At 45.0% G+C, this 27,236-nt stretch overlaps 10 protein-coding genes across 15 annotated transcripts; 4 read left to right on the top strand and 6 right to left on the bottom strand.

The window, feature by feature from the left end:
- Nucleotides 1-3,327: 3,327 nt before the first annotated feature.
- On the bottom strand, nucleotides 3,328-5,635 carry LOC115765395 (coiled-coil domain-containing protein 93). The gene is made up of 8 exons (XM_030708929.1): nucleotides 5,481-5,635; nucleotides 5,211-5,419; nucleotides 5,022-5,151; nucleotides 4,819-4,956; nucleotides 4,597-4,755; nucleotides 4,178-4,536; nucleotides 4,011-4,124; nucleotides 3,328-3,955 (listed from the first exon to the last, which is right to left on the bottom strand). Exons 1-8 carry the CDS (start codon nucleotides 5,562-5,564, stop codon nucleotides 3,379-3,381), a joined length of 1,770 nt encoding a protein of 589 aa, XP_030564789.1. The 5' UTR covers nucleotides 5,565-5,635; the 3' UTR covers nucleotides 3,328-3,378.
- A 144-nt stretch (nucleotides 5,636-5,779) lies between these two features.
- On the top strand, nucleotides 5,780-7,942 carry LOC115765381 (protein arginine N-methyltransferase 5). Of its 2 annotated transcripts, XM_030708917.1 has the most exons (7): nucleotides 5,993-6,048; nucleotides 6,105-6,183; nucleotides 6,237-6,681; nucleotides 6,753-6,918; nucleotides 6,982-7,144; nucleotides 7,202-7,713; nucleotides 7,775-7,942. In XM_030708917.1, the coding sequence occupies exons 1-7, from the start codon at nucleotides 6,022-6,024 to the stop codon at nucleotides 7,925-7,927; spliced, it is 1,545 nt and encodes a 514-aa protein (XP_030564777.1). In that variant the 5' UTR covers nucleotides 5,993-6,021; the 3' UTR covers nucleotides 7,928-7,942. The 2 variants fall into 2 exon arrangements, with proteins under 2 accessions (XP_030564768.1, XP_030564777.1); XM_030708908.1 differs by having other exon boundaries at nucleotides 5,780-6,183.
- A 9-nt stretch (nucleotides 7,943-7,951) lies between these two features.
- On the bottom strand, nucleotides 7,952-13,750 carry LOC115765370 (kinesin heavy chain). Its single transcript, XM_030708897.1, has 4 exons — nucleotides 13,024-13,750; nucleotides 10,798-11,257; nucleotides 8,851-10,733; nucleotides 7,952-8,778 (listed from the first exon to the last, which is right to left on the bottom strand). Exons 1-4 carry the CDS (start codon nucleotides 13,168-13,170, stop codon nucleotides 8,329-8,331), a joined length of 2,940 nt encoding a protein of 979 aa, XP_030564757.1. The 5' UTR covers nucleotides 13,171-13,750; the 3' UTR covers nucleotides 7,952-8,328.
- Nucleotides 13,751-14,072: 322 nt separating this feature from the next.
- On the top strand, nucleotides 14,073-19,613 carry LOC115770977. 5 transcript variants are annotated; one of them, XM_030716456.1, is made up of 4 exons: nucleotides 14,074-14,580; nucleotides 14,646-17,841; nucleotides 17,905-18,894; nucleotides 18,947-19,613. In XM_030716456.1, the coding sequence occupies exons 1-4, from the start codon at nucleotides 14,233-14,235 to the stop codon at nucleotides 19,495-19,497; spliced, it is 5,085 nt and encodes a 1,694-aa protein (XP_030572316.1). In that variant the 5' UTR covers nucleotides 14,074-14,232; the 3' UTR covers nucleotides 19,498-19,613. The 5 variants fall into 5 exon arrangements, with proteins under 5 accessions (XP_030572336.1, XP_030572316.1, XP_030572307.1 ...); XM_030716476.1 differs by lacking the exons at nucleotides 17,905-18,894; nucleotides 18,947-19,613 and having other exon boundaries at nucleotides 14,073-14,580; nucleotides 14,646-17,400; nucleotides 17,466-17,602; XM_030716447.1 differs by having other exon boundaries at nucleotides 14,646-18,894.
- Nucleotides 19,614-20,240: 627 nt separating this feature from the next.
- Nucleotides 20,241-21,667, bottom strand: LOC115759361 (T-cell acute lymphocytic leukemia protein 1). The gene has a single exon (XM_030700284.1). The coding sequence runs from the start codon at nucleotides 21,208-21,210 to the stop codon at nucleotides 20,248-20,250; it is 963 nt and encodes a 320-aa protein (XP_030556144.1). The 5' UTR covers nucleotides 21,211-21,667; the 3' UTR covers nucleotides 20,241-20,247.
- A 721-nt stretch (nucleotides 21,668-22,388) lies between these two features.
- Nucleotides 22,389-22,860, top strand: LOC115761877. Its single transcript, XM_030703882.1, has one exon. It carries the CDS (start codon nucleotides 22,553-22,555, stop codon nucleotides 22,721-22,723), a length of 171 nt encoding a protein of 56 aa, XP_030559742.1. The 5' UTR covers nucleotides 22,389-22,552; the 3' UTR covers nucleotides 22,724-22,860.
- A 922-nt stretch (nucleotides 22,861-23,782) lies between these two features.
- Nucleotides 23,783-24,386, top strand: LOC115766949. The gene is made up of 2 exons (XM_030711075.1): nucleotides 23,783-24,225; nucleotides 24,290-24,386. Exons 1-2 carry the CDS (start codon nucleotides 23,941-23,943, stop codon nucleotides 24,317-24,319), a joined length of 315 nt encoding a protein of 104 aa, XP_030566935.1. The 5' UTR covers nucleotides 23,783-23,940; the 3' UTR covers nucleotides 24,320-24,386.
- On the bottom strand, nucleotides 24,387-25,670 carry LOC115766729 (isocitrate dehydrogenase [NAD] subunit 1, mitochondrial). The gene has a single exon (XM_030710728.1). It carries the CDS (start codon nucleotides 25,579-25,581, stop codon nucleotides 24,403-24,405), a length of 1,179 nt encoding a protein of 392 aa, XP_030566588.1. The 5' UTR covers nucleotides 25,582-25,670; the 3' UTR covers nucleotides 24,387-24,402.
- A 74-nt stretch (nucleotides 25,671-25,744) lies between these two features.
- LOC115766860 lies at nucleotides 25,745-26,308 on the bottom strand. Its single transcript, XM_030710960.1, has one exon. It carries the CDS (start codon nucleotides 26,292-26,294, stop codon nucleotides 25,800-25,802), a length of 495 nt encoding a protein of 164 aa, XP_030566820.1. The 5' UTR covers nucleotides 26,295-26,308; the 3' UTR covers nucleotides 25,745-25,799.
- Nucleotides 26,309-26,626: 318 nt separating this feature from the next.
- On the bottom strand, nucleotides 26,627-27,161 carry LOC115766786. The gene has a single exon (XM_030710838.1). It carries the CDS (start codon nucleotides 27,148-27,150, stop codon nucleotides 26,641-26,643), a length of 510 nt encoding a protein of 169 aa, XP_030566698.1. The 5' UTR covers nucleotides 27,151-27,161; the 3' UTR covers nucleotides 26,627-26,640.
- Nucleotides 27,162-27,236: the final 75 nt, after the last annotated feature.

Here is a 27,236-nt window from a genome sequence, read left to right as displayed (position 1 = left end):
AAAAAAACCAAAATGGCGTAAACGCGTAACAGGACGAGACAGCCAGCAGGAGAATAACGGAACAGCGGCTGCAGAGATGTTGCGCGCCGTGTACGTTCGCATGCCTGGCTAACGGCGCAATGAGCGCCCGTGGGAGAACACAGAACCAAATGCGAATGCAAACACCAACCAACAGCAGCAGCAGCAGCAGAAGCAGCAGCAGCAGCGCCCGCAGCAGCAGCAGCAGCCGAACAGAGCCGATAGCAGACGCGTCGAGAGCAGCTTGTGCATGCCTGCGTGTATGTCTGTGTGTGCGTGTGCGTGTGCGTGCTTTTCATTCATGCCTTGCCAAGCTTTTCGTGTGAGAGCTTTCGCGCGAGTAATGTAACCTGTTGCTTGCCCTTCATTTCTATTATTCCGTTCGCTGGGATGCTGGCGAGCGACCAGTGTTGCCACTCGTCTGGCAGCTGTTGCCAGGCAGCGTGCCAAATGGCAACATAAATTAATTAAATTGATGTTTAAATGTTGTCCTGAGCCTGGTTTATTAACCCGCCTACAGCGCGATTTGCCTGACACATTGACAAATTGCTGAAATCAGAGCATAGCATCAACACACAAAAATACAAGTACACACAGATAAAGAAGCTGGGCGACAACATGCCTGTACTTGATTAATGTCGGTCTACGTCCATGTCTAGGGCCTGTCCAAACCAGCCGATGCTCACGCACAGTTCATTTGGTTTGATTTAAACTTGCCCAAGTGCAGCAGTTCGCTAACGGTTTATTTGGTAAGACAGTAGCTTAATTAGTTGGCATACCTTTTCTTAATCAACATATATACATATAGAAATTTGTATGAATGTTCGCTAGAAATGTTCTAGAAAATTCACATTAATTGCCTGACGCTGCATTTGACATTTACTCTCGAAGCATACTTTTGAGTTCAAGTTCAGCATTTGTACCTGCCGTTGCTTGAGTTCTATTTTAACAAGCTGCTGCCTTCAGTTTTGTACGTGTTTGATTATGTATATGTGCCAGCATGACACGAATATTGCTTTTTGGTCTCCTTTATTTTTATTTCTTATTTTTTGGTAGCTTCGCAAAGACACAAGGATAATCCAATGCTGGCATGTTCATTGTCTGAGAGGTCAAATAGTTCAAGTGAAGTTCGGTCACCAACCCAGAAGCCAATACCAACAAGTGGTTAGGCAGACAGACGTGCCACCAGAAGACGAAGACATGCCACAAAATGTGTAGCGCCGGCTGCAAGCTGTGCATAAATTTAATTTCTATGGCGCGCCTAAAAGCATGCAATATGAACGTGAAAGCCGCGTGCACATGTGTGTGTGTGCGAGTGTGAGAGCGAGTGCTAGCTTGTGTGTGTGCGTAGATACAATGGGCTTTCGCACAATTCACAATTTGAGTAATTTGTTATTCAAACACATTTCGAATCGATTATACGCTTGGCGTACTCCCTCCAATGGAGCAAATATGTTGATTGACTTTTGTCAAGGCGCACGCCTTTGTGTGTGCGTGCGAGCTTTTGTCCTCTGCCGTGCAAAAGGCAAAAGGCAAATTTGCCAGTGTGTGCGTCTGGGTACACATGGGATAGAATGCCAACTCAAATACAAATAAGGAAATGCGTGGAGTCAGGCGGTGCCCCTGCGCATTTCGCCAGTAAGTGATGGCACCCACAACCAGCCCCCCCCCCTCCCCCACACCCCTTTCGCCCAGCAAGTGCGAATGTAATGCATGGTTGGCTTTATGAGCGCATGTGTCCGCATGTGTGTGTGCATGTGTGTGTGTGTGATAACGCAGAACTAAGCATTTGCTGTTCATTGAAAAGCTCATTATCACACACGAACACACACACAGACATACACGCCAAAGTACACACACACACACACATTGTGTTTAGAAGCTGCCAATGGCACACCCCAAGGTTAAATATTTGTCATATGTTAAAAAATGCTATCAAAGTGGGTTAAGGTTCACCATAAAGCATTCAGAGTTGGACACTTGGACCCTGCGGCTGTTGGTAGCCAGGCATCTCAATGTCAGGCTTTAGCTACCTGGCCAAGTCAGGGACGGGACGGGACCAACTTGTTGAATTGAATTGATTGCCGCATTGAAATTTAATTGCAATTGCTCGGCTCTCGGCTTGAATGTTAAGAGGCAAGGACATTAATTAACAGCAGAAAGGATGGCAGGCAGCTGAGCAGCTGAGCAGCTGATGCCCCACTGAAAAGGCTCTGATTGCGATTGCAGCTGCAGCTAAGCGGCCTGCATTTTAATTAGAATGCAAAAGTAAAAATAAACGCCATCGCCAACGCCATTGCGAATATGCAAATATTTGGCGTATGCCAGATGCTTTATCTACTTTATGAATATAAACTGCACTTGCCCAGGCGACGGAGCGCCAGTTATTCCATAAATACACAAATATAAGACCCTCTGTGAAATGCGATACAGGGCATGCTCTCCACACTCTCCAGCTCTATTGGCTGCTGTCAAAAGGTTAAACTTAAGCTTGACAAATGCGCGGCACTGGGGCGTACTTCATATCGACAGCATTATGTGCATAGCATATACTTGGCACCACATTTGTCATGGCACAACCAACAGCTTATCCACATAATTCCTGTCCCAATCAGCTCAAGCCGCAGCAAACATCAATTACTGCACGCCAATTGAGTTCACATATTTTAATCAGTTGCGAGAGTTGCTCGAAGGAAACAACGACATACATATTATATAGAAATTTTAAATATACCATCATATTTATCTTTGCAACCTCAGCCGTTATTTAAGATTTGAATAAACAAAATTATAAAATATTCAAAAATATTAAAATAAGTCAAAATTAGTTCCATATTTAACCCTCATTGATGGCAAATTCAGGTTACTGAACGAAACTTGCATTTTTTTAGCTTCACAGGCGAGCACTGCGCGAAATATTGATATCTACAATTAGAAGCAATAAATAACAATCGGGCAAAGCCGCGTAATAGCAGCTAGTGCTATATATTTACACTCACATTATTAGGTTGAAAAATGGGTAAGTTTTTTAAATTCTGTTTCTATTTTCCAAATTATTTTGACTTAACTTAAATGCACTCGTAGCAATAGCACACTATAATTATTTAAACTTTTACAAAACACACTTAAAATCGGCTAATAGCTCTTTTGGAAAATATTGGAGTATGGAAACAGTTTTCAAGAATAATTCGTGCATAGATTTTAGACCGTGGCAGTGGATAATTGAGAATATTGTATATCATATAACTTCAATGCTCCAAATAAAAATTGCCGCAACTTAATGAGTAATATTTAGCCGTTGGTTAAACATAATTTAAATGTACAATATTATTATTGGAATAGCGTATGCGTTTTGTTCGGTTACTTTTTAATTGACTTGAGATGCTGTTGGAGCTGATCGCAACGTTGGCACTCCCGGGTGAGCTGTTTGACAGCGGCCGCATACTGTCGCTGTAACTCGAGAAGACTGAGCAGCTCTTCGTTCAGCTCATCCCGGCGCATGCGCTCCTCGTTGTATTTGTGGCGCACCTTGTCCTGGGCACTCTTCACACCGTCCACAATGGTCTCGAATTGCTTTATGAAATCCTCACGTCCGTGTGGACTGAGCATGCCCTCGTTGTAGGCCTCGCAAATGGAGTTGAGCAGCGACAGCTCCTTCTCCAGGTAGCGTTTCTTGTCGTTAAGTGTATTGTAGAGTGTATAATATTGCTTAGTTTCTAGATGTTTGGCACTCATCTCGTTGTACAGCTCGTGGAAGCGTCGCTGGTACTGGGCCAGCTCTGTGCGATCGGGTATTGCGTCCAGTTTGCGCTCAATGGCTACAATGCCGCGATTGCGCTTTGCAAGATGCAAACGCAGCTCCTGCAAACGCTGCTGCTCGCTTGCTATGGCTGCGGCCTGTGCCTCCGCATCTTGTGCATTAAACGTCTCCAGTTCGCTTCAATTAAATATTGTTAAATTAATCATGTCAAATAGAGCTGAAACAATCTTACTCGATTTGCTGCTGCAAATTGGCCAGATCTGTGCGGCAACTTTCCTTGAATTCCGCCTCGCTCTTCTTCATCTCGTCGTGTTGCTGCAGAAGTCCGCGCACCTTTTCCAATAAACTGAAAGCCATATAATTATACTTTGATAGCACCACAGTCAACCAAACACTTACGCAGGGTCGGCATTCGCCTCTGTTTGCTTGTACGAGTCCAGCTCTGCTTTGAGCGTTTGTAGCTTTTGCTCTTGTTGTTCGGTTTGTTGCTTTTGCGTCTCAAAAGACACTGCCAGTTGCTCGTTTTCTTTGCCGTAACGTTTTATCTTGTGCTCCAGCGCTATCTTGGCTGCCTCCAAGCGTTTCTGTTGATTTTGCGACTTCAGCTCCTGTGCATCCGTCTCCATTTCCAGCTTGAATTCAGCGTAATGCTGCTGCAGAGCGCTACGAGCGACGGGATCCAAATCGATACGCTTTAGCGGTGCTGGTGAGGGCTCCTTTGTGAACGTGAGCTGTTGCAGTTTCCTCTCCAGATCAGGCTGCAGTTGAATTGTAAGATGACAATAACTTTAACATATAAATGACCTACGGTAGCTCACCTCAATTTCCCCTGTGTTAGATCCCACCTGCTGCTCCATATTTTGCCTTGCCGCTGGGCCCGCATCGCCGTATTCCAATAACGTTAAACGCACGCGTAAGGCATCATCGTCGCCACTGGCCTCCTGACGCTCAAACTGTCTTTTGGGACTGTACAGCTCCTGCAAGGGATTTAACAAATTTATAACCTTTTGCTTATGTTAGTTAAAGAAAACTTGGCTAACCTGAATAGCTTTTATGTTTACAGCAGCGTAGCGTATTTTTGTGAGATTATCCTTGTCGCTTTTATACTGATAGTCGTGGTGAAACTGACCAATAGCAAATCTCTTCAAGCGTTGCCCGCGTTCTTCGCGATTTTCAACCTGCATGTATGTACATTTATTTGATGATTTGAGATGGGCAAACTCTTGAGAGACTCAGAACTTACCGAGGTCTTAACAAGCCACTGGATAACGGGATGTATGGCGAGAAACTCCAGGCCCTGCACCTGATGCGGTTCCAGGCTATGGGGACATTTCATGTCTATCAGAACCGCAACAATTTTCTCTACAAGCGCTCTGAAAACGGACTTCGGTTATTCACATTATGCTCACGTCTAGGATATATTAGCTTTTACATCTTTTGGCCAATTGTGAGGTTCTCATGGAAGAGCAAGTCGACATCCACATCATAGTCGCAGCATTCAATGCACCAGGTCATGCCGCCCACAACTTTGTCGAATGCAGATAAGCCCTTGATGCGTGCTCGATAGTAGCCGGCAGCTACGAGCATATCAAATGTGTCCAGCTCCTTGGCGGCAGCATCCGTGTCCTCACGGCGTTCAACCTGCACAAAACCGAACTCAATTTATAGCTTTTGTTTACATAGACGAATTAAGGGAACCCACCTGGATTTCGCGCCCTTCTGCATCATAGCGCGTTGCCAACTTAACATTGGGCAAGATCTTGGAGAAAACATCACGATTAGCCATGTACAACAATAATTACATACTATTATAAATAAATAAAAGCCAAAGAGGCTAAAATGTCCATTGCTATCTAACGACCACACACACGGTACGACAATCAATTATGGTAAATATTTATTAGTGTGTATACACTTTTGCAGAGCGCAACAATCGGCGGCATATCGTTGTTATCGATATCTCGCTTATTTACATTTCTTTTCGATGTGTGCACACCGAAAGCCGGCACACGCTTTTTGATTGATTAAAATGAATTACTACGTTTGTCTGCATCAGGAGGGCATTAGCAGCATATCTAAATTAATACAAAAAGCGCATGCGAATAACTACAATGTGGTCGCAACATCGATTAATGCAAATATGCTGCCCATGGATCCATTTGAAACGGATCCAACCTATCCGGCAACCGTGCTAAATGCCGTTGATTGGAACTCCAAAGTGATTTTTGCAGTGTCCGACGTGGATGTGGATTCGCCCAATGCCAAGCTACGTGAGTATTCGAAAGCTATGCTGCTGCGCGACATCACCTGGGCAGAGCACTTGCAGAATAATGGCAGCTTAATGGTACGTCTAAGAGGGCCAAAGAATGACAATTTGGCCGATATAATCAAGACGAGGACGAAAGGTTTGTGCACGCTGTCAATTATTAGAACACAAATTAAATGTTTTGTTGTGTAGGCAACTGGTTTATACATGTGCCCATTACTAATCCCGAACTGGCCACCTTTGAGCACCGCAAGGATGCGACTGAAAAAGACATTGAAGAGGCCCAACAGGTTGATCCCTGGAGCTGGTGGAACGAACTGCGCTTTGCCGTTAAGCACAACGGCAAGGTGAAAGTTGTGCTCGAGCTCAGCGACTCGGATCGTCCCAGCCGTGAGACCGTGCGCCGTTGGCTCGGCGAGCCTATCGAGGCCATTATTATTCCATCCAGCTTATTTGTGCTGAACCGCTCCAATTACTATGTTCTGCACAAGGAGTGGCAGGCCATTGTGGGCCACTTCATCTCCGTGCGCGCCAACATTATAGTCTCCACAAATGCCAATGACAATGCTATTTCCCAGTATGCAGAATATGTCAAGAAGCTGATCAACGATCATGGCGACACGCACACTCTAAACAAGTGAGTAGCATTTCACGTATGCTTCTGAATACTCTATATTTTATATATTAATTTATATTTATTTATTTAAGCTATGAGAACATGTTGGAGATACCGCTGCAGCCACTGTGTGATAATCTGGATACGTACACGTATGAAATTTTTGAGACAGATCCTGTCAAGTATAAGCTTTACCAGGAGGCCATACAGCAGGTGCTCCTAGATCGTGTTAGCGATGAGGAGGCCAAGCGAAAGCTGGTAAGCCAAGGAAATAACATAACCCAATATTACCCTTTATATGAATATTCTTTCCTTTCGCAGACGGTCATCATGGTCTTGGGCGGCGGACGTGGTCCTTTGGCGCGTGCCGTATTTAATGCTGCAGAGATTACTAAACGCAAAGTACGCGTCTATATCATAGAAAAGAATCCCAGTGCCATACGTACACTTTCCAACATGGTCAAGACACTTTGGTCAAAAAAAGGTGTAGATTGCGCACAATAGCCCTCATATCATACACTCATCTAATTTGCCATTGCAGATGTTCACATATTCTCCAAGGACATGCGTGACTTCTCGCCTCCTGAATTAGCAGACGTGCTTGTCTCCGAGTTGCTCGGCTCCTTTGGCGACAACGAGCTGTCGCCCGAGTGTCTCGACGGCGCCTTAAAACTGCTCAAGCCAAATGGCATTAGCATACCCTGTAAATCGACTTCGTATATAAATCCCCTTATGTCAGCTGTTCTGCATAATAATGTCTGCCAGCTGACTTCCACCGTGCCTGCGTTCAACTGTGGCTACGTGGTGCTGCTCAAGAACATTTACCACATTGATCAGCCTAAGGCGCTGTTTGAATTTACGCACCCCAATCGGGCAAAAGATATTGATAATACGCGACACAAACAGCTGTCCTTTACAGCTCAGAAGGATTGTGTGCTACACGGCATTGGCGGCTACTTTGATACTGTGCTGTATAAGAATATAATCTTAAGCATTAATCCTCTGACGCACACGCAGGGCATGTTCTCCTGGTTTCCCATGTTCTTTCCAACGGTAGGTCTTAGCAGCTACAGCATGTTTTAACTGTACTAAATGATATATCTAACCTCTGCAGCAACCGCGCACTATCAAGGCGGGCGAAACAATTTCCATCAAGTTTTGGCGCTGCGTGGACCCGGAGAAGGTCTGGTATGAGTGGCAAGTGTGCGAGCCTGCCGAATGCGAGCGCCATAATGTGGATGGCATGGGCTACAATATGCGTTTATAAACTAAACCAACTGCAATATACAACAAAAGGGGGATCATTAACAACGGGGGAACAATATCTTTATTGGACAACTGTAACAGAAAACAAAACCAAACAACAAAAAAGAACAAGTCTAGCATAAATTGTCTGCGACTTTTATTTAAGTTTATATTTGAAAAGTTTATAAATATGCTTAAACTTATTTATGTGTCCTTAAATATCTGTGGGGTTTCTTGTTGTTGTAAAATTTAGTTAATAATTTCCTCTTTTTTACTTTCCTCTCATTTATTTAATTATTTATATTTATATATAAAGCGCTGCACATGATCGCAAAACGACATTCTTTAAGCGAAGGCAATTATTTTATGGTTAAATAGGTTAAAGCGGAGCTAAACTGAAACTGTACTGAACTGGGCGGCGATTTAGGAGTTAACAGCGCTGACCTGAGCCATTGTGGCACCGCCGGCGGCACCGCCACTGCCGCCGCCGCCGCGAATTGCAATAGCACCCTGGCCAGCCCGTATGGGCTTGGCAATTTGTGCCTGGGGTCCTCGTCGGCCCAGATGCTTTTGTCGCACCGCCTCCTTAATGCGATCAACCTCGTACTGATAACGTTTGCGATCCCGCATCGCGCCCTCCTTGGCTTCTTTGAGCGCCGTTTCCAGCGCCTTGACGCGCTCCATTGTTGTGCGCAAACGCTTCTCCAGTTTGGGCAGCTCACATCGCAGGTCGGCGTTGTCGCGCACCAACTGCTTGTGCACCTTGGTCAGCTGGTCTAGATTGTTCTCCAGGAAGGAGATCTTCTGCTTTTGCGCCAGCGAGCCGCCATCTTCTTCGCTCTCCTCGTTCACCACATTCTTGCGAATGCGTTGCTACGTGCGGCAGATGATACAAAAATAAGTTAGAGTGCATCAATAAATATGATATACGGGATGAATTCCTACCTGCAGATCCTGTACGAAGAGTTTGCGCAGATTGTGCAACGTTTGCAGCTCCTTGGCGACTGTGTCCTCCAGACCCTTGAGGTCCTTTCGCGCCTGTTCGCGACGCTCGTTGGTTAATATAATGTCCTGCAATTTGTTTGATTTGTCTGCCTCGTCCTGCTTAAGCTTCTCGTAGTCGACGGTCATCTGTTGATGCGCCAGCAACAGCTTCTGATGCACATCCTTCATCTCATTCATTTCGTGCTGCTTGGCGGTAATCTCGTCGCGTAGCTCCGACACCTGTTTAGTGTGCGCCTCGCGCAGCTCATCCATCTGGGAGTCGAACATGGAACGCAACTCCTCAGCACGCTGCTTCTCCTCGGCATTCACAGCGGACACATGCTCGGCGGCCTTCAGTTTGGCGCACTCTTCGCGCAGCGAATCGATCTGCTCCTCCAAATTACGCTTCTTGTTCTCGGCCTCGCGCATCGACTCCTGCAGCGACTTCATGCGCGCCTCGTGCTGCGAGATGAGCAGACGATACTCGCCCAGGTCCTTTTCGTACTCGGATATCTTTTTGTTGGAGTCCACCTGCTGCGTTTCCATGTTAGCGCAGCGCTGCGCAATGTTCTTTGCCTCCGTTTTCATTTTGCTGATATACAGACGTGCCATAGTAAAGTCCTCCTCCACTTTGGCGGCGTCGGTGCCCGCCAGGGCACTCATCTTGAGATCGATTGCGGAATCGCCGGGCGCTATGGCCTGGCCAACCTCGCCCAGATCGCGCAGCAGATTGGTTAGCATTTCAGTGATTCGTTTCTTTTGGTGCGATGACATGTCCTTCAGCTGCTGCAGCTCCGTCGAGGTGGAATTGAATTGAGTTTTGTTCTGCTGCAGTTCTTCGTTGAGGGCATCGATGTCCTTGTTCTTGTTGTCGATCTCCTGCGACTTCTGGTCGTAGTTGACGGCCAACTCCTCGAGAGCCTGCAGCACCTCCTTAACCTCCTCCTTGGCCGATTCGTTCTCCTGCTGTATGCGCGCCATTTCCGATTGCAGCGCCTCGTATTCACGTCGCGCATTCGCAATAAGTTCCTCCTGCTCCATAACCTGCTCCTTCAGCTGCTCCGCATACTGGCTCTGCTGATTGATTTCCTCATCCTTATCATCCAGCTGCTGATAGAGGCGCTCGCATTCCGTGGCCAATCGCGCCCGCTCATCAGCTGCCACCGAGGCGGACATGTTGGCAATGGCAGTGCGTTGAGCTGCCGCCGCTGCTGCGGCACCAGCAGCTTGCGCAGCCGCCTCTACTTCGAGATTGGGCGTGCTGGCCTCCATGAGATCCTCCATGTTGATTTGCTCCTCCGCTTTGACCGTTTCACCGGCACGCCAACGTGCCAGCTCCAACTCCAGCTTCTCCACCTTGCCCTTGAGCCGTGCATTCTTCTCCTTCTCCTTTTCGTAGCGACGCTTCCACTCCTCGGCGGTAAGCTCTTCGTTGACACACACGACATTCTTCACTGTCTTGGCACGCCGACCAAAGTCAAGCGTAGATTTCGTCTCCGACTCGTTAAAGCTGGCCGGCGAACAGCAGATGACAATCGTTGTGCGTGCGTTGCCGCCGAGCGACTCTTGCAGGATACGCGTCAGCTTCGAGTCACGATACGGTATGTGCGTTTTGTTGCCATCCGCCAGCGCCGAAATGACATTGCCCAGCGCCGATAGCGACTTGTTAATGTTCTTCGCCTCATCCAGGACTGTGCCCTCAGCACCTGTTTTCGATACCTTTTCGGAACCAGCCAAATCCACCAGATACAGCTTGCCGGAAAGCTTTTTTTGATTCTCCAGATTCTCCTGCTTTACATTAATAAGGAACACCGAGTGGGAACGCGATGAATGTTCATTCATGTCTATAAGAGATTAAATTAATTAGATTTACCTTTTGCTTTAGATTATTATATTATCTCTACTTACTTGTCACGGCAATGTGACGATTGGATTTGCCCTCCTCGATCACCTCAAAGACGTCCTCGGGCGAGGAGACAAAACGCTCCGTGGCACCCTTGACAAAGGGTACACGATTCTTGTCTTCGTGCACGCTCAAATTCACCTTGGATACATCGAGCAAATCTCTGATCTTGTCCATATAGATTTCATAGTACGAAACCTTAATGTGAAACTCCAGATTCTCTTCCATCGCGTAAATGTGATTGAAAATGTCGTTCACAATGCGCGGAATTATACCCTGCTTCACCGAATCGCCAATGACGCCCTCCATTGTATGCGTCTTGCCGGAGGATGTCTGACCATAGGCGAATATCGTTCCATTGTAACCAGCCAGCACGTCCGTGACAATCGATTTGGCCGCCTCATTGTACACCTTCTCCTGCGACGCATTCGGCTTAAAGACTTTGTCGAACAGATATACCTTGCCCTAAAAAAAAAACAACCACTAATTTTGTAGTAAAGTGAAAATATTTTTCGTGTCTTGTGTCTGCTGTCTTGTGTCTTCATGCCGGCCACAACATGTGTCTATGTCAGCAACCCCAATCCCCTTTCTATCCACAAAACAGCTTTCAAATAATTTTCAACGCATCACCGCGAAACGGCTCGTAATTATAAGATGAGCAGAGGCATCAAGAGGCAGAAGCACAGCAAATGAGTGGAACTCGAAATTAATGAATAACGAGCAGTAGTATAAGAAAGAGCTAAAAGAGAGCAACAGTACGGGCAGATATGAATAATAGGTAAGGATTGCCCCTGAAGTAGTCGACCGAAAAATACCCTGTAAACCGTGATCAAATGAGGCTCCCGCCAAAGAGCTTAGAGAGAGAACAGCAGTGACATAGATCTAATGGTTATCAGAATATTAAGATAATTATTTGAATGTAAAACTTCTGTAGTTGTCTATCTATATTTAGATTGCTTTATATTTCCAGCATTCCATGCTGACTTTTAGCCAGTTATTCACAGCTGTTAATTAAGAACTGCAATTCCATTTTAAATCCACCCAACTTTCGCTTGTAACCCGATTCTACTTAGTCAATGTCTAAACAAATATGTACCGGGAAATGCAGAGTAATAAACAAAAGCTATAAAATGTTAAATGTGTATAAAGCGAAACATTGTTGTAGGCATTTGAAGAGTTGACATTATTAACAGCACACGTAACAAACTTTATCGGTCATTGACTAACAATTGTAGTTACAATAAAAGGGTATAACTGTGGTGAGAATATTTGACAAGCTGCTTATGCCGCTTCGCTAAGCAAGGGTATACACACACATACATATACATATATGTACATATATATTTATTAACATTTAGATATATGTATAATGTGTGCAACTAACTTTATCATGGCGGACACAATGGTAGACAGCTGAACTTTTGGGCCATTAATAATATTCAGTAAAATCCAAATGTCTTTAAAGAAAACATGCATATTCATGTTGTTCTTGCTACATTATTATTTACAGTTTTTTTGCGGGCTTGCGTGCATGACTCATTTAACGGGCAGCAGCTGGTGGCAAGCAGCAACGTTTGAGGGCGATGTTTTGTTTTGGGGCCAAAGCTTACTGAACATACACGCGCACACACACACACACACACACACATAGAGTACATACCTAGGTCTATGTTGGTAGAGGTGGAGCTGAAGTTGGGCGTATTGGTAGACAGGTAGATTGTGCATATATTGCCATATCAAGTCAAATAGCAATGCAAATATAAAAGAAAAACATGCCCGGCAAACACGAGTGGGTGGCTCTGGTTACACACACACAGACACATAGGCCAGGTTGCCACTATGCGCGAAAAATCAATTGAACGACTTCTGTTTTTGCCCCAATGTCGCAAGTGTAGTAACAATTTTACAGTTATTTGGCAACAAAATCCAAAATTGCACAAGACACGCGCAAAAATTTGATCGCTAATTAGTTATAATACACACATACGTACGTAGATGTATGTATATAATTGCTACTCTCTTTCACTCAGTTGTACTACATGTATGCGTGTATGTGTTTGTGTAATTGTGGCGGTAAGGAAAGGCTAATGTACTGCGCTAATGTTAGACAATGTTCGGCATGACGTCACCGCCACAGAACCGCAACGGCACGCAGAAATATGTGTGTATTGTGTACTTATGTATGTGTGTATGTATCGTTTAATCTGATTGGATATATTTTGTTTAATTACCGCTATGGATATGCAATTCTCCTCCGCATTATTTGGAAACTTGACAACAAACTTTGAGCCGGCCCTTTCTTCGCTGTCATTCAGCGGCCGAAAACGACAGACGACTTTGATACTGTCCTCAGCGGGTATTTCGCGTTCCGCAGACATTTTAATGCAGTTCCGTCACCCACACACTTTTGTACAATTCTTGTTGTTGTTGCAATATCAACAGCAGCTAATGCTTATTCAGCCAAGTTTATTTTACTTGGAGCTTAATCTCGCATACAATTGTCGCAATGTTATATTATAGTTGGTGTTACTTCAACTTTGATGTTCAGTGTTAAAATTCGATGTAATTACAAAAATTAACATTCGAACAAATAAAACGACGATGACGAAGCCACCAAGCACTGATTGTGACTTTGTTGTACCGTCCCGCCGCTCTTCGGTTTTTCGAAGTGCTCGTTCTCCCAGCGAAATTGGGGCTCGAAATGCAGAGAAAATTTTTGTGGTTATACCAGACACCAGTCACAATCACAATCAATCGGTTGCAAATGTTGTTGTTATTGCTACTGCTACTGTTACTGCAATGGGCCGTATTTTAATAAAGTTTGCTTGTTTATTGGCCCGGAATGTTTTGCAGCCTGTTAAATGCACTCTCATGCGTTGTGCCTTTAAATTTGTTCCACTTAAATTGTATTTTTTAGGTTCAATATCACGTTGAATAAAAAAATATTTGTTGGATAGATGGTCGATAGATTGTGGCGGCAAACCGATATGTGCTCGATAAATTGCACAGCCTGGCAGCTGAAGTGTTGACAGTGCTCGATATATGTAGATAATTGTGTATTGCTTAAAGAACACTATTTATAATTCGTTCATGAACGTTCCTGGCTGCATAATAAAGTAATTATCTAAGTAGGATAGAAAAGTACACTTTTTATTTAAGCTGCTTCGTTAAGTGAATGTATTTCGGCAAGTATCGTTATCGGCTGGTTTTCAGAACTTTTCCAACACTCGATTTTGAATTAATTGCCAAAATTTCGTTTATTTTCCACATACATATATTTGTTTTTGAAGCGTTAACAACATTTTACATTTAGCATACAAAATTAATTTGAAATTGTACAATACGTAATAGACCAGTACCCATAGCCTAAGAAGGCACTATGTTATGGTAGATTGCTGGTAAAGGTTGGTTAGTTTACGAAGTTCTTATTTGGCAGAAACATGGGCTCCAATCGAAAGCGTAAAAGCGACATAAATGGCACATACAAACTTATTCGTCTTTATCGCGCCAATGATTGTCTTTGGAATCCAAAATCATCGGGATTTAAGAATTTGGCGTTGAAGGAGAGAGCCTGGTTAAGAATATCACAATTTTTTAAGAACAAGCTAACCGTGGATCAGATCAAATTGCAGATTTTATCGCTTCGTTATTATTATGCTACAGAACTATTAGCCATTAAACGTAGCAAACTAGGAGGATACCACTATGTCCCTCGACAATCTTTCTTTGCAGATTTGGAGTTTTTGAAAGAAGCAATGGAGCACAGTGTTAGTGTTAAAGCCATGGAGGTATGTAATATAATTGCATAGGCGCCCAAGAAGATTTACAAAAATATAATATATCTGCATTACAGTCAAAGACTCAGGTCAGCAGCGACCAAATCAACTGCCTCGTTGGGGATGCATTTCTGCTGAGCAGCAGCGAGAACAGTATCCGCAGCGAAAAGGTTGATTTTCAGATCACTTCCGCATCGAATGAAGATGGCATTACAAGCTCTGTGCTGCAATCGCTTGTCTCCCAAGACAAAAAGCAATCCTTACAACTGCCTTTGCCTCCACATGATATACGAACTAATCAGCTTCCAAACCGAGTAGCTTCTGGTAACGATGGATGGATCTCCACATCAAATTCTTATCACGACCATGAAGATGACGATTATGTTGGGAGACAGTGGAAGTCACCCTATCAGAAAGACCAATGCCGCAACAGCAACTATAGTGTCAGCAGTGGAATTGATAGACGTAGCTATGATCAAAGTCCGGCTGCATATAGGCCAGAAATGGGTGCCACTCCAAGTACGTTAGATGACGATAACAATTTATATGTCGATTCGAATGGGGCCAAAGCTTGCGGTCCTCCCAGAAAAAAGATTTTGACTGGAAGATACAGAAACAAGACAAGGCACTCACATGGCACTGACACATATTACGATACGGATGACTGGCAGAGAAATAATTATTTTAGAAACCAAAAACTGCATCATAGAATGAGTGATGGCAGGGAGAAGGACTATCGCTGTGGTAGAAGCTCACGAGATGTTGGTCGCAATTCAAACGACGTTAAGAATCAAAACTACAAATATTCAAGGAATAACAGTTTTAACGCCCCCGCCACATTTCCATTTATTCAGCAATTGAGCGCACAGCCAACTTATCAAGGTGAAGGAGTTTGCACCTGTTGCCCAAATGCCTCCACTACGAGACCGGCACCGGAGCCAATATTATCAGACCTAGAGCCAGAATCTGAAATGTATGTGCCAACCTCACCCCCTCGAAAGTCGTGCGATGATCATAGCTGTCCCGTTAGGAGTAGCAGGGTGTATGAGGAAAACGACCGCGATCTTATTTGCACTGATGGAACGTGTTACAACATGGAAGACACAAGAACGGATGTACCAATCGCATCGTCTAGACTTGAATCAAAGCGAACTTCAAGGGTTGCATCTGCAGCAGGGTCTAGAGCGGTGTCCAATCGACCATCGTTCGAACAAATGCGGAGTCCCAAAAGGATGATCTGTACAAATAACAGAAATAGATTAAGTAAGTCGCCCAAGGAGAACATGATAATGTGCCCTTCGGGAAGACAGAACGATTATGATGACGATGGGCTTAGAGAGGGCCCAGAAAACAGAAATTGGCAAAGAAGTGATGACTTTAGAGGGAGCTCCGAAAGACCAACGCGCCGAAGTCGTGAAGATGAAAGAGGTCAAGATTACCTAGAACTACCCGATGAAGACATCCTGGGAAAACAATCAAGACTACAAACACCAAGAAGTATGTCAAGGAGTAAACCCGATCAGGACTATTATCCCGAGACTGATCCGATAGTGTCTTCGCGAAGGCAATCTCAACGGGGCGATGATGGGTACACTTCGCCAGATGTTTCTAAAAGTAGATCAAATCGGCAAAGCCGCGATAAAGGAGATAGATCTAGGCGTGAGAGTCAGGCCTATTATCCCGAGACTGATCCGATAATGTCTCCGCGAAAGCAATCTCAACGGGACGATGAGGGGTACACTTCGCCAGATGTTTCTAAAAATAGATCAAATCGGCAAAGTCTCGAAAAACAAGAGAGATCTAGGAATGATAATCCAGACTATTATCCCGAGTCTAATCCGGTAGAGTCTTCGCGAAGGCAATCTCAACGGCGCGATGAAGGGTACACTTCGCCAGATGTTTCTAAAAATAGATCAAATCGGCAAAGCCGCGATAAAACAGAAAGATCAAGGCATAATAGTCAGGACTATTATTCAGATGCTGTTCCGATGGAGCCTCCACAAAGGCAATCTCAGCGGGGCGATGAAGGGTACACTTCGCCAGACGGTTTTCAAAATAGATCAAATCGACAAAGCCGCGATAAAGGGGAGAGATCCGGAAATGATGACCAGGACTACGTGAATGATCCGATGGAGCCTCCGAGAAGACAATCTCAACGAATCGATGAGTCTAGAAATAATTCAAATCGACAAAGCCGCGAAAAATCATATAGGTCAAAACATAATAGTCAGGACTATTATCCTGAGACTGATCCGGTAGTGTCTCCGCGAAAGCAATCAAATCGGCAAAGCCGCAATAAAGGAGAAATGTCTAGGCGTCAAAGTCAGTCCTTTTATCCCGAGACCGAGCCGGTGGAGCCTTCGCAAAGGCAATCTCAACGGGCCAATGAAGGGTATATTTCGCGAAACAGCTCCAAATATAGATCAAATCGGCAAAGCGTCGAAAAACAAGAACGATCTAGGATGGATGAACAGGGCTACAATCGGTACGAACCTTATAATCTTTGTAAAGATAGTTGTAACGCAACGTGCGCATCGGGTAGAAGTACACGAAACAGTCAAAGAAACAATGAGTATCCCGCAAATTACGAGACCGACAGGGATGACTACGGAGAAGGGACTACGGACGATGAATATAATCGTGAAAAGGACCGTTTGTCTTTAAAAGATCAGAATATTCAGGAAGATTACGAAAAACCAACCGACAATCCTAACCGCAATATGAACTGTGAATGTCCACAGGAAAACTATGGAGGAAGGCAAAGTAACAGCCGCGATAAGGAATATGTACCAGATAAATACCAGACCAGAGGAGACGATGAGTATAATCGTGGTAAGGATCCTATATCAAAATACCAATCTGAACAGGATTACAATGAATGTCCTGCAAATTACCAGAACAATACAAATTTCGACGGACGAGATCCCGACAAGGGTCCTATTTGTCCTAAATACCAGAACATCCAGGATGCCCGTGGAAGAAGAGAGGATACAAATGATGACTGTATCTGTCCAGCAAGCCAGGCCCGTCAAGATGGCTACCAAGAAAGACAAGAGTATAACCGCGATAAGGATCAGACCTACCAGGAGAACAACAGGACGGACGCTGATTTTAACAAAGATAAGAATAATGAACCTGCAAATCAACAAGAGCACTATGATTCCTGTATCTGTCCAGCAAATCTGCCAGATCAATATAACCGCAGGAAACAAACCTTTAAATGTAATGTAGACTGCACCTGTGCAGCAAATCGTAGTAAGGAACCCTATAAAGATGATCTAGACTGCCCCTGTCCAGCAAATCAGATAGATCCTTATAAAAAGGAACCCTATAAAGATGATCTAGACTGCCCCTGTCCAGCAAATCAGATAGATCCTTATAAAAAGGAACCCTATAAAGATGATCTAGACTGTCAGTGTCCGGCAAATCTCAAGAGGGAACCATTTAAATGTAATCTAGACTGCACCTGTCCAGCAAATCGTAACAAGGAACCCTATAAAAATGATCTAGGCTGCCCCTGTCCAGAAAATCAGACAGCTCCTTCTAAGGAGGAACCCTATAAAGATGAACTAGAAGGCCCTTATCCAGCAAATCAGGTAGCTCCTCCTAAGGAGGAAACCTATAACAATGAACTGGACTGTCCGTGCCCAGAAAATCAGATAGCTCGTTATGACGGCAATACAGAGCCCTATAAAGATCAGTTGGACTGTGCTTGTCCAGAAAATCAGCCAGATCCGGTTAATCGAGATATAGAGTATCCACCTGAAAATAACGAGCCAGAAACTGTACCTGAAAAGCCCCTTACCGATCAGGAAGACTTAAAAATTGAGGAGGAGGTAATGCTTGATTGTGAGTGCGCAACAAGCGAAGACGATGCAGAGAAGCTCGAGCGCGCAAAGGAAGCGCCAGAGCCAGAGGCACCTATAAGGGCTCCTTGTCTTTGCGAGGCGGCCGTTGAGACGGACATTGACATGACCTTGACTGATAGAATCAATCGAAAGAAATGCAATTGCTCTGAAGATTCCTTGGAAACAGAAAAGCTAAGAGAGAAAAAAGCGAATGAAGAAAAAAATGCAATCTCAAAAGAAACTGAAACTAGTGGTCCGTCAGCTAAGGCCAAGCCCGCAAAAGGAGCCAAAAAAATGGGAAAAATCTGCTCATGCAAGCCACCCGTATTCAATAAAAGCAAAACTGCCAAGGCTGCAAGTCCTGCAACTCCTGTGGCAAAGAGCGAACAGTTAAAACAAAGGTCACAGTCGCCCGTGGGAGCTAAGCCACGTTTGCTCAGCAAGCGTCAAAACAAATTCGACGACGACGGCCTAAACAGTAAGTTCATAAATTATTAAACTCTTGCAATCTGATCGGTGGCATTACCTAGAATTCCAGGCCCTCGGCGGCCAAGCACGCCAGTACGTGTACGAAATGCAGGATGAGATACACATTAATGTCAGCAATCATCAGAATGGCGGCTATGAGGTATACAAAAAGGTCAATCCGAAGCATGTAAATAAATCGCAAACACGCGAAGGTCTGGCTATACTGTGCTCATTCCGGGTGCCGCCAACTTTGGCAGAGAAGACAATGGGCATACTGAACAATCACATATCATATAACGCGCCGAGTACGGAAGATGAATTTTACCCAGTTCCAGAATCTCAAGAACGGCCTCACAAATGCTATCCAGTACGAAACAACTTTAATGAACGTCGAAATGGTAGACACCCTACTGAGCGCTTTGCAAGTAATCCGTTTCTTAAATTAAATTTCAATGCTTCGAAACGAGACGTAATTGTGTTGCATGCCCCGGTTCCGGGCTTTCGTCCATCGAAGTATTCGCTCAGCGTGAAGGACTTTGAAGTAGACAATTACGAGAGACAACATCGGGTAGTTGAAAGATACCCAAAAGCAAGGCGGCCCATGCCGAAATAATCACCTAGTCACTGACTACCTATACCGAACCAATCTAACCATAGCTCCAGTTTCTTCACACATCATCCATACCATCCATAGCACCATAAAATGTCTTACACCAACTAAACCCTCAACTGCATTTTATTGTACGTAAGGATGCCAAAGTAGCTTTGAAAAAAGCACCCCGGTTACCTGAAGGGGCGTTACGCTTCAGTGCGATATGCGGATAACATTCCGGTATTGCCATAAATACCGCTCTGTAAGGTCGTTTCGTTAGGGGTTTGCCGAACTTATTGTTTTCCTATCAATGAAGTTTTTTGTAATTAATTTATGAGCAGTGTGCGGAACTATTCAAGCGTAGCCCAGCTAATTGATTTTTATGATGCACAGAAAGCTGCTGATTTTAAGAAGAGACACGAAATAAGCTTAAGAACATATATATCCCATATAAGCCCATAATGTATGCTTTTGATCAGTATCAGCATCAGGATCGGTATAGTCTGTAAACTTTAGTCCCTCAGTTTTAAATCTATCAGGATTAAAACATTTGTAAAATAAGAATTTTGGCTCAATGCAAAAGCAGTTAAAACATGTTTTTTCAATAAGCCTTTAGTAAATTAGAAGTTCTTTAAATTATGTTCTTAATTTAATGCAATATGTTTTATTATAATGCTACAGTTAGAAGAAAATCACAAACCTTAAATCTTAGATTCAATTTTAACCAATTAACGCTCTTTATATAATATATAATATTCATATTTTGATCATTTAAGATGCCAGCTCAAAACTGCTTTCGCTACCGCCAAAGATCGTGTAGGCGGCGGCATCCACGTCCTCGCCATTGTTGTCCAGTAAATCGCACAGCGCTAATATGTAGGATTGGGCCATTTGCAGCGTCTCGAACTTGGACAGCTTCTGGTCAATGGAGGGCGCCGGCACCACCTCGCGCAGCCTGTCGAATGCCTCGTTCAGGCCATTCATGCGCTTCCGCTCGCGCGCATTGGCCGCCTGCCGCCTCCGCTTCTGCACCGTGGGGCTCAGCACCAGCGAGCTAGGCGTGGACTGTACGCTCAATCTGCGCGGACCCATTTTGCGCTTCTTCAGCGGCTGCTGGCTCTCGGCCTGCGGCGGTGCGTGGTGCATCTGCATGGTGTGTGCCTCATCATAGCTGGCAATCGGGTGCTGCTGCTGCTCCAAGGCACTGCCTGTGGCATCCAGAAATTGCCAGTCGGGCGACAAGTACGCCACCTGGCTGTATTGCTGTGCCGCCGTGCCGCTGGACATCAGCGTTAGATTGTAGTTGGGACTGCCCAGATACTGTGAGCTGTTGTCCTCCTCCGATGAGTAGTAGCGGCTCATTTCTTTGGCGTTTTCAGCTCTGCACGGCTCGAATGTTGTGCCGCAACTGCAACTGACGCGCGAGCGGCACGAGCTGGCCAGAGACGAAATGATTATGCTGCAGCTAGCCGCAAAGCCACCCTTCGGGCCACGGTGTCTAGTTGCACAAATATTGTTACCGCCGCGCTGACCAAGTTTGTATGAGTGTGGCCCGCAAATGACCCCTTGCCCCTCAGCCAGGATCTTCATCATTACCATATCAAGGATCGTCAACAGGGGCGGCCAGTTAGGGGTTAGATGCGCTCTCCCTCTCTCGCTGTCGCTCTCCCTCTTGCTCGCTCGCTCACTCGCTCGCTCGCTCCCGCCTACTACTTTGACCTTTGTCTCATTCATGCTGCGCCGCTCTCGCCTTGGCCCTGGCACGCGTCATAGCTTGCCAAATTGCCGCTATCATGGCATGTGATCTCTTTTTCTATAATTTGTGACTTTCACGCTCAACAGCACACAACAGCGCGAGCAAGCGAGAGGCCTGAGCGTGAGGGTGAGAGCGAGGATGAGCTCTTGGCTACCGACTGGCACATCAATTAACTCGCTGTTGAATTTCTTAGTGCCTCCCGTCTACTGACCATATGTTGCATCGAGCCGCACTCCAGCAACCGGCACCATATGGCCACAGCAAACTCTGGCTCGAGCCCAGCTCTGGCGCTGTCCCTCATGTCGAGTGGAGTGGAGTGGCAGTAAATGTCCTTAGGACTACCTTTGGGCTACCTTTTGTCGAACTGTTTGAACCGCTTGGCACGCGACAATTGTTGTGCTAGTCTCAAGTAAAGGCTGAGTCAAAGAGAAACTTCTACTTGGATCAGCACGAAAACAAAGCGTTTAATATGATAAAAACTTACAAATCTGAATAATAAAATTAAAATAATTCAAGATTATTACTGTCTCTAGCTCTTACAGACAGACATGGCTAGATCGACTCGGCTATTGATGCTGATCACGAATATATATACTTAAAGGGGTCGAACATGCTTCTTTCTGCCTGTTACATACATTCACACCAAATATGATAGCCTTTTATTAATTTTCAATGGGTTCAGGGTATAACAAATAATAATATTAGCCATATCGGATTTAGGTATAAGCTTGCAATTTAACATTTCTTTAAATACTATTTAATATTTAATAAATAGAGGCCAGGACAAAGCTACATTCGTACATAAGCCTGCGACTTGAGCCCGGATCCTCGTTGATGACTGCGTCACATGGACAGCACATCTACCCGGGTCTGAATATGTATATTTTATAAAAAATTATTTATAATTATATCTTTATTTCCTTAGAACATAATATGATGTTATTAGCCATATAGCTAATTCACGTCCGATTTTGATTGGAATACAATCTGAAAGCTCAAAACTTGTCCAGTGTATGGTTACAGGAAGAGGTGGAACAGCTCGAGAGAGCATATTGGTGCTGCGCATGCACCGACACTGGGAAGCTGTCGATTGTGCCGCCCACTCGGCAATTGTTTTGTAGAGAAATACGAGACGAGGACAGTTCGGGCAGCAGCAGCAGCAACAGGACTGAAAACCGTGCCGCAAATGTGAAGTGTTGTCATTTGGAAAAGGCGACAACATAAACATTGTCCAGGCAACACGCCAAGCGATAGAAACCAAGAGCCAAACGAGTTAAATAAACTAAAGAAAGCGAACACAAAGTGCAAGTGCAATTGAAAATGTGTCTGTATTTGGGCGTAGTGGAGCATCTGGTGGATGTGGTCGCCTATTGTGTGTGCCGCATGCTGGAGCTGACCCTGGTCACCTTCATGATGATGTGCAGCACGGCCAAAGCAAAGCTGGCCAGCGGCAACAGCAACAACAACGAGCTGACTCTCGCCGAGCAATGACCCAGAGCAAGTGCCGCTGGACTCGGACTCGGACTTGGACTCGGAATCGGACAAGATGTCAGCTGCAACGGCAGATGCACTGAGGGGGAGCGCAGATGGGGGGTGGGCAATGTCTAACATTCTAATTTAAGTGACTTTTTGTATGTAATTTGGCATAGACATAAATAAATTACTACAAATGTGAGTGTGTGTGTGTGTCTGCCATGGGATTAAAATGTGGCCAGAAGACACTGGCCAAAGGAGCCATAATTTGGCATGGCAAGGCCTTAGCCCACGGCAAGGATTTGCCCATGTACATTGTGTTGCGGGCTTGTGGTTGTTGTTCTTGCTGTTTGCTCAGCCGTTTATTGTACTTATTAACATTGCCCGACAGCCGAGCCATTTGCATGATGATAAAGTATCGACTGGGGCTTACACATGTACCAATTTATTTATTTATCTCCCCAACGCCCGCTGTGCTCTGCCTGGCGCCTGCAAATATGCTACACTTCGGGCGAGCAAGCATTTTATTGCCGCCCTGCCCTTCCTGTGCAGGGCCTTAACCAAGTTGGAGCAATTGTTCTACGGTCTCTATTACAGTCGCAGCCTCTGGCCCAGTCTCTTTCTGTGAGTTTTTGGTATGGAATTTATGTAGTTGTTTACAGTTGTTGCCTCTGGCAATGGTTGCGCATAAATTTATTGAAATTGTACGTGCAAATTGGAGTAAAGTTTATTGCACTGCCATAACACATAATAGCCCATTATTATTATTACGGGCAGTACTTTTGCATTCACATATTTGCTCTTATCATAATATGATTAACAGCGCTTGGCTGGGTTACTTCTCGGCCAATTTCCTCGAATAGACAATTTCAGGTCCTTCAATCCATTCAGCTGAAATGAAAAACAATTGCTTTCCCTATGTCACGTAAGACAACTCCATCAGAGTTTCCACAATTTCCATCATACTTTTCCTAAGGTTTTCACTTCCATTTCCGTTTGTCTGTAAATTTCTTAAATTAGCAAATTAGTCATTCATTTTTCACTCAACTAACTTGACTAACAGAATTTCCCAAAATTAAATAAAATTAAAATAGTTTTACCGAAAAAATATTTGTTTTAATATTAGTCCGAAAATATTGTGTATTTAGCCAATCGAGAGAGTTTGGCGTTCCAAATCGAAGTTTAAGCACCACAAGCAAACGTATTATGTAATTTTTAACAAAATTCTTAGCAACATGGATACTATCGAAAAGCCACAAGAGAAGCCAATTCTATCTGAAATCAGTGGATCGACAAAATTGAAGGAAGTCTCCGTTCCGACACCATCCCAGATCGATATTAAGGAGCCGATCGTCTACGATTATATGAAGTACCCCAATAAAAAGAAGGGCAAGACGCTGCACGCACATCCAAAGGTCAAGAAGAGTGTGTCCTTTAAGAGAGTCGTCGAGCTGGTCACCTTTACCGACGACTGGAAGATGCAGACGAGCGAAAGCAACCTGCGCACCGAGGACCAGCAGGTGCGTCTCAAAGAGAGAAAAATATCAACTACAGATATTCTTTTATTCCCTTTCGCAAGCGCAGCTCGGCAATAATTTGAGACGCAATTTTTGATCGTTTTTCGTTCCCATAAATGTATTTTGTTAATTTTATGTATCCGAATCAATCAAAATGAATTTAATACAAAGTTGATTTCCTCAATCGTTCTTGCGAAATTCGGTGAACATGTTGCAACGCAGCTGATTCATAATATTGCATATGACATATTCGTCACGGTCTGTGCCCTTAAAGTCGGCCGTCTTGATGCCCGATTCCATGGTGCGAATCATTTCGGTCCAGAGCGCATTGGCGCAATCATCATGGCCCAGATGATGCATCAGATCCACGCAGGTGGACACAATTCCATACGGACTGAGCACCTTGTAGTTGGTCAGCGAGAGTTTCGTTTGCAGCGGCTTGAACACGGCATGATGTTCCCCAATCTCAGTCGAGGAAAACAGATTCGCACCACCACAGATGGCACTACAAATGGTAGCCATAAAGGTTCCGTACAGATCGCTGGTGACCAGCACATCAAAGTACCCCGGATCGAGCATCAGACGGGCAACGCATTTGTCCAGCTCCATCGGCTCCAGCTCTATGTCGGGAAATTCCTTCTTCTGCAGGTTGTGTGCAATATCCAGCATGATACCCTCAGTCTTTGGCCACTCGGTTGACTTGTGCACAAGGGTGACCTTTTGTCGCTTCTTTTCCATCACAGCCTTGAAGGCGTAACGCAGAAACCGCTTGATGTCCCGGCTGGTGACAACGCGCAGTCCCTCGACCACACCCTCCACTGGTGAATACTCCAGCTCGGCATAGTTGCCCATGTTGTTTTGCGCGATCAGCTGGATGTTCACATTGGGGAAGCGGCAGTTGAAGCCCGGAAAACTGCGCAGGTTGGTCAGAAAGACCTGCAGATCGAGATCGTTGCAGATCTTCAGCGATTTCTTTTTCGAAACCGCATCGTGCACAATGTCCACATGGATGGCAGCGCGATTGCGCAACACCGAATTGTAATACTCTGTGCCCTGATCGACAAAGATGCGCTGCACATCGACCGGCACCCGGGCGCTGGACAGCAGCGATTTCACGTACTTGGCGCCCTGCTTGCCAATTATGGTTTCGCCACAGAGGAGCGTTACATGCGTGATGCCGCCGTACTTGGTTTTGGGCAACACGTTCACATTCTCCGTACGTACATCTCCTTTGGCCATGAACGCATTCGCGCCAGTTACGTGGGTGTGCTCGTCGATTTTGGTAGTGATTTGGCGGTGTCTGCTGGCGAGAGAGAATGGCGATTGCAGCAGCTTCACGCTTTTTATACGTCTTAGCATTGTGTGGGAAATTCGAAAATTTTGTTACGAAAAAGTCTGTTTAAATCAGTTGCTCAATAAGCCACTTTGATCTGAGACTCGACTGGAGGCGACAGCTCACCCAGCTGTCAAGACATTTGTGTGCCCTGTCAACGGATGCCCAACCCGAAAATCAATTCAAAACTGCGCTTAATACAAACTCATCTCGAGTCTTTATTCCCCTAGCGATTCTTACAGGACTAGATATCCCAGCAAACGGTCTTCTCGGGACACGGACAACCATCGACACCATAGTTGCCAATCAGTATTTCGGTTTGCGTGCCCTTGTCCAGCGGACCAATAACGCGCCAAGCATCTTTCTGATAATACTTGTCCGGCAGGTAATAGGTTGGAATATCCTTGACTATCTGCAAATGATCCTTGAGCAGCATCAGACCATATTCCGGCGAAACGTAACTAGCCTCCAGCTTATATTGCTTGTGCTTCACCTGACGTATGGCCGGTTCCAGCTTGAGACGGTAATGTGGTATAAATGCATCAAGATTCCTGTCCAGTTCCTCCTGCTGTGCTTGCCGTATTCTCTCGCACATTTCGCAACGGCATTTGCCGCCATGGTAACAGTACCGCCTCCTGCCATCCTCATCGACCATGAGCAGGGGCACACATATCGGGGGCGGTGCCGGCTGTGCCTCCGTCTGTGTGTTTTTCGTACTCTGTTGCGGCTCTGAATACATGGTATGGCGGCTTGAACTGGTCAACTAGGAGAATATGAGAGCGAGATGTTCGAGCTATGTGCTGACTAAAACGAATCCAGTTTCTGACTGTACTGACATACCAGCACCAGTTGACAAGCCACACAAAGCTCCAATTTCAAACGCACATGTGATTTTTTATAGTTGAACAAATGTTATATATATACAGATGGAAGCCGGTACAATGGCTAAGAAACTTATATGCCAAAGGTGCTGCTCTTAAACACACACACACACACACAGATACCTAGCCGGTGAGTGGGTGAGTCAAGAGAAGCATCTTTGGCAGGTAAGTGCAGCAGCGAGAAACTTGAGGCCAATGCTGCGCTTAGCACATAGTTTCAGGTCCACAACAATAGACATTGTGACGTATATCCTTGGCCGGAACTTTAAACTTGGGTAATCCGCAGCCGGAACACATGCAACTGATCGGTATATACGACGGCCAGCTTCTCTCGGCGGCAATCATTTTGGCATAGTACTGCCTGAGCTCACGATAGCGCACCTCCCTGATGAAGTTTCTTATCAGCTGGGATTCTTCTGCCGTGCATTGACCCTGCTGGCACTGGGCTACGCAAGATTCATTTCTTTTTTGCCTGGTCCTTGGCACTTTTGGGGTTTGCTTTTTTACCAACTTTTTGGCACTTAGTTTGCCCAAAAGCGACATGCGGGACAAGGTGGACAAGCTCAGATCGCTGACGCTGCCTGTAACCGGAATATATTTTGGCGTTTGCGTTGGCGTGATAGAAGACAACCTGGCACTCGACAATATGTTAACATAGTTCTGCGGATTAGCGAACGAGCCTGAGATTGAGAGCCTATACCACTTGTGCGACATGGCCAGTTGTCTAATACTGTTAATGGGTATTGCACGGAAATAGCGTTTAAATTTTGAATTTTAAAGCGAAGCAACTTGAGTCAAAA

Source organism: Drosophila novamexicana, unplaced genomic scaffold (genome assembly GCF_003285875.2).
Source record: "Drosophila novamexicana strain 15010-1031.04,08,12 unplaced genomic scaffold, DnovRS2.1 tig00000008-arrow-pilon, whole genome shotgun sequence".
NCBI classification, from domain to species: Eukaryota; Metazoa; Arthropoda; class Insecta; order Diptera; family Drosophilidae; genus Drosophila; species Drosophila novamexicana.
Note: the sequence above shows the minus strand (reverse complement) of the source record. Positions and strands in the feature narration are given on the sequence as shown.